At 32.4% G+C, this 10,555-nt stretch overlaps 1 protein-coding gene across 26 annotated transcripts in view; it reads left to right on the plus strand.

Annotated features, from left to right (window-relative positions):
• The window catches only part of ZNF644 (zinc finger protein 644), a 101,690-nt gene extending 92,003 nt beyond the window's left edge, over nucleotides 1-9,687 (plus strand). For all 26 annotated transcript variants that reach the window (XM_043878543.1, XM_043878557.1, XM_043878551.1 and 23 more), the window contains 2 exons: nucleotides 7,083-7,185; nucleotides 7,984-9,687. In XM_043878543.1, coding sequence (XP_043734478.1) covers nucleotides 7,083-7,185; nucleotides 7,984-8,176 — 296 coding nt within the window. In that variant the 3' untranslated portion in view covers nucleotides 8,177-9,687. The remainder of the gene's footprint in view (nucleotides 1-7,082; nucleotides 7,186-7,983) is intronic.
• The last annotated feature ends 868 nt before the right edge of the window (nucleotides 9,688-10,555 follow it).

Consider the following 10,555-nt stretch of genomic DNA (forward strand, 5'->3'; position numbering starts at 1 on the left):
GAGATGGCTCAGAGTTTTAAGCTTTGTTATTGAGAAGATGGTTATACCAGTACAGTTAATGAATCTACTACTGGGGTGTTTGGTAAGAGAAGGATAGCCTTCATTACTCCTCTGGCCGTCATTTATGTAGCAACACATCGCTATCTAGCTGTCTACTGTTAACAGAGCAAGCAATCACACTTAACTGAATCAGTACATTTGTTTTTAGGAGAATGGAGCCTAATAGTTTTGTACTGTTATAGCATAAAATATTTCTGTTTTATGATGCCTGCTTTTTTACTGGTCATAGGTTATACATTTTAGGAATTCTATTTGATAATCTTTTTTGATCAATATCTTGCTTTTCATAAAAGTCCTAACTAGTCTCCTAGCATTCCTATCGGTTCTGTGGCTTACTCATTTTCTGAGTTTTGATTTTTTTTAACAGTTGACTTAATCTGAATCTGACAGTTTTTATGTTTGAATTTTTTAACTTGTCTGATATCTTTATAACCTCAGTTCTCATGTTGTGTTTGCTATGATTTCTATTCTAACATAAATCTCTTGAATGCTCTTTATAATATGAATATGAATTAAAATGTAGTAGATTTTATAATAACACAGAATGGTCCTGGCCAGACCTAAACTATAGATAAAATCTACTTTAAGTGGCTTTATGGAAATAGTAAAATAATACACAGATTTTCTCTTTTGGAGGTTAGAACAAGAGGATGGCTTGATGAGACTGGTGGTCCCTCACTAAAGTAAGAAGTGGAAAAGTGAGATTTACTGTATTTTTGTTGTGTCTATAGAGTTTGAGGAATAAGGTTAATTCTTGCTGTCCAGCACTTAAAGTGTGTTTAATTGTGGCCTTAGCTAGAAGTTAGCTAAACCAGAAATTACCTAGTCAACACTGTGTTTGATAATAGTTCAGATTTTGGCTGGAGTGTAAAAAATACTTCAAAATGATAAAAAGCTAAAAAATCTATTGAGATTGTGAATTTATGACATTTAGATGTACTATTATAATTATTCTGAGCTCTATGGTGAACATGATTATATTAAAGATAATTTAACAAAATTTTAAATAAGGTCATTTCCTTAACTAATTTTTACAGGAACAATCACTTAATTACTTCCAATAAATATGAAATGATAATTTGGAAATACTGACACTTTTAGAGACCAGGGAATGGGATTGTATTCACGTGATTCTAAACGTGACTTAGAACAGATTTATCATTATGTGTTTTAATGTTTATTCCAATTTTAGGTATGTCTTAGTCTTAGATAAGAGATTGATATTAAGTGCCTATTGTGCCTAAACAGCATGCAAATCCAACCTAACTTAAGGAGAAATTTTAAGGTTTTTTTCTCATCTTTTACCACAGAGAGGTAATATATTTGCTTTCCTGTTTACTCTTAACTAAACAATAAACAATTTGTACCTGGGGTATTATTAGCTTTTAGCTTTTTGCAACCTAGAAAGACTAGTCTGCCTCCCATTTCTGTCTATAAAAATGTGTGTTAAAGTTTCGTATTTATGTTTAGCTTTCCCCTTTGCACTGATAATACTCAAATATTATTTTACTAGTCATTCCCTCTACTTTGAAATAGCAGAGGTTTCTAGATACTGAATATATGTACTTTTTCTTGTCCCAAGTAGGTAACTTCTCTGAACCAAGCACATAAGGCTGTTGCTACCATTAATATTAATACAGCCTTGTACTTTGTAGGGCAAATTCAAGCCACCTGAGTCCTCTAGACTGATGCTAAGCCATAAACTTGAAGCAAAGGAAATCTGTTTTTCAAATATTTTTCACTTCATCCTCTTCCAAGTAAACTGTTAAATCATGTAGTACTTAATTAACTTTGCCATCATTGCTCTGTGATTGTTAGTTACTGTTTTTCATTATTGAGAATAGAAACTTTAAAAATTAATGAAAGTAACTTAGGGCACTAAAAATAAATCCAGTTTTAGAGTGAAAATATCAAGGGAATATGATGGTGAAAATATACTTCTGAGGTTGCTAGTTGTGAATTATATATGTTTAATTCCAATTGGAAGGGGAACATTGCTTTCATAACAATGAACTACTTAAACTGCTTTATATGTACATTTTGGGAATAATGACTGGTTTGTTTATGGCACTGGTTTGTTTATGGTTTGTTTTTGGTAGGTAGGACCAAAGAGTTGGTGTTGGGAGTAGGGAAGTCCTTTCCATTTTTAATGGGCTACAGAGAGTGGGATTTAACAGTTTCTCTCTTAATAGGTTTTCTTTTTTTTTTTTTTTTTTAATGGGCCAAGAGATTAAGAGGTGGAACTGAGGTCAGCCTTTCTCATTTGGGATAGTTGCTATTCAGGATCTAGAACTGGCTACATAATTTGCAAGATACAGTGCAAAATGAAATTATAGTACCTCATGTTCAGAAATGATTAGGAATATCCAGACTAACAACAGGGCATTAAACCGTGTTTGGGATGCTGTGGGACTGACTGCACAGGGTGTACACCCACGAAGTCTGTCTTTTATAAGTACTGCTTGCAAAGAGATAAGTATACACTGAAGAAAAAAGCATTTAGGTTCTCAACAAATGACTTCCCCAAACCCACATCCCTGTTTTATACAAGCTAACATGTTTCTTTTCACCCCCTTAGTTGGGGCTGAGGAAAAGAAAATGCTGTTTGCACAGTCTTTTGTGTGCTTGGAGCTTATGGGCCTTGAAGGATAATGGCAGCAACTAGAATTGAGTTTGTTTATCCATTTCACACTTCTGCACCTCTTGGAACATATGTATCTTCTTCCCACGTCACCACTGGCATTACCTCCATCGTCAGCTTGTTAATGGTGCTAGGAATGTTGACTTATCTGTTCATGTCATTTTTATCCCTGCTGTTTTCCTGAATGAGCTCATGGCTACCATTGGCCTGCCCACCTTATACAGGTCAACTAGATGGAGAAGAAATTTTCTCTAGAAGGGATATGTATGTGTGTGTGTGTGTGTGTGTGTGTGTGTGTGTTTACACACACACACACACTCTAGAATGCCTCTTATTCTGGATGTGTGTAACATGGCCCTTGTATTAGGTTTGACTTTACCCTAAATATGCCAACAATCAGGTAGGAACAAAACAGATGAAATAGGGCTTTTGACTAAATGGGTAGGGAAGGATGATAGCAGATAACAATATTTTGGTGATGAATGTTAATTTAGTTACAATGTTAGTTCTTTACCATAGAGGCTTCAGATGTTTTTAAGAAAAAAACTTCATTCTTTGAGGTCATTTGTGTAGTGAATTAAAAAGAAAATGAAATTTCACCGAAGCAATTATGTATATACTGGGCAGAAAGGTGGAAGAGGCAAAAAGACTTATGTTAGAACCCAAAGTAAATTACTTTTCTTCTGTATATAAAGCTAATGTCTCAGAAAGGAGGCTTGAATTTATCATATTATTTATTGATTTGCTTTTCACTGGTGCAATTTAGTTCTTTAGACACAACTGTGGTATTTTGTAGTATAGCAGTTGGATGTTCTTTTTGAGGGCTCATAGTCTGTTGTATTTCTGTCTCATTCCTATTTATAAAAACAGTTAGCTGTTTTACTGAAAGGTGTATTCTAAAAAATATTTATATGACCTTACAGCTCAACTCAATTCATTCTTCTTACCAGTAAAATATTGCTACATAAATCAGATAACTGCAAAGTTTTTTTTTTAAAGTCTAATGGTTAAAATTGATCACTTAAACACTATCTGCCGCCCTAAATAGGAAGATTTGAGTGATTGGGTTTATTCATTTCTGAAGAAGCAGTTATACTCAAGGAGAAAAAAATTAAGAATTTCCAAAACTAATTTAGTATTTTTTATAAATTTCAAGTATACAAACAATGCTAGATTTAAAATACTTTGAAACAGAAAAACGGTATATGTCTGGTTTGGTTTTTGACAGTAACAAATAAGGGCAAATAAAATTGTATTTAAAGAAAGCCTTTGTATTAATATAACATTATCTATTGGGCAGATTATTCATATAAATAACTTCAATAAACTTTTAGTTTGTTGTTAGAAATATTGATGAGCCCCAGTATACTAAAACTGACTTCTGTTAGTGATGTTGTTTTTAATGTTCTGATGATTTCTGGTACAGTCCAGAATGAAATGGCTTTTCCCTTGAGATGTAATAAAATCTGTTTTGAGAACATTTGTGTAATTGTCTTGTTTGTACATCATCTTTTTCATTTAGTGGAACATTTTGTGTTAATCATCTTTTTAATGTAGAGATTACCATATATATGTCCCTTTTGTGTGCATGTTAATAATATGTTAAATATTCTTACACATTTTTCTAAAATTTTGGGTAGTATTGTAGGGGTGACAGTTGGATGTTGTTATTAGAAAACAAATTCCTGTTAAATGTATTCATATTTTATGTTCTAACATAAATGACATTTCAGGGGATAAGAAATTTAAAAGTGATGATGGAGATATTAAGATAATAGAGATATTTAGGTGTAATTACCAGAGGCCCCTGGTTTTTAATATTTTAACTTTATGGACAAGTTTCCAAGGATTCTCAATACTTGTTATTCCCTAAACTTACTTAGAACTCTTAAGTACTAGAGATTCTCAATCATATGCTGACAGAGTTGTCCTACTTTCCAAAGTCATAATACCTTCAAATATTAGTTACAACAAAAACTATGGTATTCTCATTTAAAATTTAGATCTGATCATTCATAAGACAGCTTAAACTTCAGAGTTTCTAGAATTCACATAACATCAAAAGTCAAATAAATTCTCGTTTCCCTCTGTTAAAGTCAAAAACATTTCTACACCTCTGAGTAAATATTTCCAGTTCCATTTTTTTAAAGTATCACAGCATCTAAATGTAACTTAAATGTTTTATAACTGACTGGTAAATCATTCTTTTGCATACTTCCCCATCACCCTCTGTCCCTCTCCCTCAATTTGCTTTACATACCTAACATCATAGCACTCTGTGAACAAATATTTAAAGGATTGTTACAATATATTTTATTTGTATCCTACAGTAACTTATTTACATTTTAGAAGAAATTTGAATACAATGTGGCAATTTTGACAACCCAGCAAGCTCATCAAAGATTCTATCTGTAATCTCATAATATACCAAATGGTTCCCCTGTTGCATGTAACAGAGACAGGGATTGTGTGTGGTTTACCTTATAGATAGGAAAAGAGGAGTTGACATCTAGTAGCGCTTAGCCCTTTTTGAGTTCCTTAAACTCTTGTAGTGTATGAATTTCTTTGAAATTCACCTAAATTCAAATTGCTCACCAAAGCAACTGAGAAGAAGAATGTGCTGATTAGAGAGTATGTGTTACCTCATTCTTTCTACTGGTTGTGAAGAACCTAGTTTCTACATACAAGCTAGACCGGCAAGTGAAGAAAAGTGTGACTGCTAGCAACATGTTCATTTAAATAAATGATGCAGAAGTGTTCTACAGGAACTATAGTGTATATTACACAGCGGTAGAACAAATTTCTGTTCATATGCTGTTTAAATGTCAAAGGTTAAATTACTGGATTTTTCTTTATTTTTCACTGCAGAAGTATTCATTGAGTTCCTACCATGTGCCAGGCTCTTGAGTGAGCTAACTAATGAGAACCTTGTAAGATTTTTCTGTTCCAGATTTTGGTTGTTTAGCTTTGAAGCAGCCATTCTTAAATACTTAACTTGAATTCCTGTAGTTCTTTACTTAGATTCTTCTTCTGAGGATAAACAGAGAAAGACTGAGACCTAGATTTTTCTTTTAAAGAGGCAAGTGACAGGAAGCAAAAGACAGTGGCTTGAATGAGATTTAGGTTTCTCATGGTTTTTAATTTTCTATATGACATTTCTGTTAGCATTGCCACTTGACTACTGTAAGAAACAGTAGTCTGTTTACTGGTTTTGTAATAGTAGCATCTGTTCTTTTGGAACCTGGACTTTGAAAACTCATTTCACACAGTCATTGAATAGCCAATTCCTATTCTCTCTTCCCTAGAATTTTTCCAGGGCATTTCACATGACAGGTTAACAGAAGAAAATTCATTTGGACAACTCTTCTGTTACATTTGTTTCCCTTCCCCCTTGGGCCCCTAGAGATAAATTCTTACCATCTCTTCCTGCTAATTGACCGGCAGCACCCTGGAATACTATCATCACTTTGTCCAAAGGAATGGTGTAGTTGTATTTAAAGAATAAAATGTAATGTCCCATCTGTTCCTACCTATAAAAAAAATCTTTTTTCTTTATTAAATTAGATTTTTAAAAATAAATGATTAAAGGAGAAGTCAACAGAAATTTCAAGAACAGTTAGCACTAGAATTTTGATGCACTTTAACATAAAAATCTTTTTTTTTCCCCTTTTGAATCACATTTTTTAAATAGAAAATATAAAATGAAAATGTAACAAATAGTCATCATTTAACTTGTGCTCCATTTGTTAACTTACGTGAGATAATCTGGATCTATATTTTTCTAGTAAAATAGAACATATGCTTGTGTATACAATACAGATTGAGTTTAAAAATGAAAGTTCAGCATTCTTTGTCCTTCCAAATGTAGGGCTAGCTTATAATTTTAAGAGCTATTTATTATTGTAAAATTCAAAATGAATTTGCATTGAACTTTTTACTAAGTTTTCAAAGTATGTGAAATCTGATTAATGGAGAAGTAATCAAATACAAACTTGATGATCTTATATAAGATGTTATAGTTTTCCTGGAAGTAAGATTTAACCTGATGTTGAAATAATGTATATATGATTGTAAGAGAAAAGCTTGCCATTGCTGTGGTAATTGACCACTTTAGTAATGTCAAGTTATTTTAGTTTTATCTTCTCAGTTCTGATTTGGTATGGTAAAGCGTTATTTGAAAAATGAGTACAAGGAGAGTATATGCTGAAAATATTACTGCTATTAGAGAACCAGCTGCAAGTTAGTGCATGCTTCAGGGAATATAAATGAATGCAGACATTTTCTAACTTGATTTAGATGGTCTGACCTCCCAAGAAGTATCTGTATGTATGTATACTTAGAATATATAAGAAATGTTAAGTCTTTTTCTTCCCCTTTTTAGCCTTAGATTGTAAGCAAAAGAAATCAAGGTCAAGATCCGGAAGCAAGAAGAAACTTCTAACATTACCTCATGGTGCTGACGAGGTTTACATTCTCCGATGCAGGTATATGCCTATATTACCAAATCTGCTCAGTTTCTTCAGATTTTGCTTTGAGATGTACTAGTTATTTTATTTGAGATTTTTAATTCGTGACTGAAGATGCATTCTCAAAAATCAAGTTACAAATGAACTTTCAGAGACAGACTTAAAATCTTACATGGCTCATAATATGCTGTACTTCCACAACTAATCAAGTTTTTTATATTAGCTAAGGGCCTCTATGATATTGTGATTTGTAAAAGCGGCTTTTTTTGTTGTTGTGTTTTATTCATGTTCTTTGTTTGCTTTAATTTGATGTTTTTAAAATTGTCTTGAGTTCCTGCTTATTGGAAATAAATTTTCTCTCCACTCGTACTTCTGAGTGTAGATATACAGACTCATTCACACCTCCTTCCATACTCATCCTCACCCAATTTAAGGAATTCTAAGTTGAGGAGTGCGTTTTTTTTTCTTTTGAAAAAAAATAGTGCATTTTGGAATTAAGATGTGTAGGTATTAAGACCTTTTAATTAATTTTCATAGTAATGTTCCCATCTCTGCAGGTATTGCTGGAGTTAGTATGAATTGGCAGTTTTGATATTACGTGTAATCATTTTGACCTCACAGGTATTTAGAAACTGTTGTCAAGAACTATCTTCAGTATAAAGTTTGCCATTTGTGTTTATGAATTTTATGGGAATTGGGGTTTTTGGGAGGGGGGAATTGGTTTTAAATAAAGGGAATTGGTTATGTTAAGTAAGAGAACTGTTAAATAAAGGGAATTGGTCATGTTAAGAGAACTGTTATCAACCTCTTCTCTAGGTTTTGTGGCCTAGTCTTTCGTGGACCGTTGTCTGTTCAGGAAGACTGGATTAAGCACTTACAACGACACATTGTAAACGCTAACCTTCCACGGACTGGAGCTGGCATGGTGGAAGTCACATCACTACTCAAAAAGCCTGCCTCCATTACAGAAACTTCATTTTCTCTACTAATGGCAGAAGCAGCTTCATAGAACAAGAAAACCTTTTAAATAGCAAATTTGAATTGGATGTAAATTTGAAATTCTTTGTCCTTTTTTTTCAAAGCCACATTAAATTATCCATTTATAAATACTAAAGCAGGAAAACGGGGAAAAGTGAATGGCAGTGACATCAGAGCAAATTGAGTGCTTCAAACAGTAAGTAGTCTCTGTGTTTTATACAGGATGGGAGAGGCGTCTCTAAGGCTTACTACGTCTAGTCAGTAACCGTTCACTCAGTGAAAGACAAGTACGTGTAAGCAGTCGTTAATAAACTGTTGCACATGGATACTTAAAGACAGACTTACTGGAAAATTATGTTTTCTGCAGTGTTACCAGAATCAAGGTTCTGTTTATTCCCCACAAGACTTGCGTTGAAAAATAAGATATTATATTTTGTTTGTATATATTTAGTGTTTTGTATAATACCAGGAACTGCTAACTAAATTTACTCAACTTAGGGCATTAAATATCATGTACTTCATAGTTTGAGACTGTTCACTCAAATAGGGCAGAGTACTATTCTATCTAGACGTGTAAGTGTTTTTTTAAAATCACATGGAACGGTTTTTTTTTTTTTTTATACTAAAAAGTGGAGGGAGATTTGTTTAAACAAGTATTTCTAAAAGAAATATGTACATAGTCCTGGAAATTATTTGTGGTAAGGAAATATTCTTTACTCCAGTTGCATTTCTCAGACAATAAAGTGGTGCATCCATGCTACCTCCTACTTTGTCAACAAAGATGCTATTTACCCTTTACATTTTTGTATCATAATAGATTTTAAAAAATCTAATATTCTTTATTGCAAGACATCCTTTTGTTAACAGATTTGTTTCTTTTTAATGTTTTACCTAAAATTTGACATGCTTACAGGACAGGTTTGCCTCTTTATTTAACATTGTAGAAATGTAATTAATAAAATGATGCTCACTACACGGTTTAGAATAGGCTTTCTCATTTATAGTCTCTTCCAAATTTGATCAGTTAACAAAACTTAATACACCAATTGAAATATTTCTATATATGATGAGAATGTTTACAATTTAAATTTTAGAACTTGTTTTGGATGTGATTATATGTACGAAAATCGTGTAACACTATGCTCATGCTAAGAACCGACATAATGGAATTACTGAAATAAATGTGCTGTGAGGAATGGAAAATATGGTGCAGATGTCTTGGTCATGATAAATTGTGATTCTCCTTTTAAATTCCTTCCAAAAACAGATTAGTTCTTTTAATCTGAAATCAGATTCCTTTACAAATAACAGTTTTTGTATGCAAGCACCATTTCATTTTATTTCATGTAGTATGGCTAATACTATAGTTGAAACAAGGATATGCATTGATACTTTTCTTCGTATGTAAATAAAGTTAAAAGCAGTTAAAATGAGTATTTTGGTAGAGTATATATACATACCTCACTGCCAGTGAAATTGCTTTCCTATGATATATCTCCTTACCAGAAAAATCTCTAAATAAAAAAAGACTTAAGAAAATTATAATGTCTATAGTGTGAAACATTCTTATCATTATCAATGGTGGAAAGTGTCCACTTGAGGTTGTGTTTCATTTGATTTATGCTGTTTATACATAGCTGGTTACTTATTCACACACTTGATATGTAAAATTAGGAAATTGAATTAAATGAATCATTCCCAACCAATGGTCTCCCGATCTCTGGAGTATGTACTAGATAGGAAAAAGTATTTGTACTTGTATAAAGTTATTTTCATTTTTCCAAAGATGTAATACAAACTGTGTATGTCTCTATAATGATGAGTCTAACCAAAACATCAAATTTCTTAACTTTTGACTGAAAATATACCAAGTCTGGGTTTACCAGTATTCTCCGGTTAGGTTTCATTGATATAAGTATGTTCTATATTCAAATAGAATGTATTTTTTAAATTGGAAGTCGTACTGCTGCATAGCAAATAGTGTTCAGAAATTAAGTGGTAAAAAAAGAATCCTGGCAGGAAGACTAGCAATCACCAGAGCCCCTTTCAACTCTAATTTTTATAGTTCTTTGTTTAATTTTAAACCAGCTGTCAAGCTGTAAGAATACAAGTAGAATAGGTAGTTTGACCACAGATTTCATAAGCAAACTTAGATTAAATTTTTTACATTAAACTATTTTTAAAACAATTGTTTCTTCAGGATGTAAGAAAGAATTAAATTATCAAATAAAGTAATTCAAATTGGAAACAGTAAGCCAGAGGGATTCCTGAAAAGTAAATTAAACAAAGAACATTTCTCATAATAAAGATACTTGGGTTACAAAAATTTTTGAATTTCTTGGGGAGCACAGTTCATCTTTCATTTGGCAACTAGAAAGTTAATGATATATTTTCATTTGCCTTTCACTAA

Source organism: Cervus elaphus, chromosome 20 (genome assembly GCF_910594005.1).
Source record: "Cervus elaphus chromosome 20, mCerEla1.1, whole genome shotgun sequence".
Taxonomy (NCBI): Eukaryota; Metazoa; Chordata; class Mammalia; order Artiodactyla; family Cervidae; genus Cervus; species Cervus elaphus.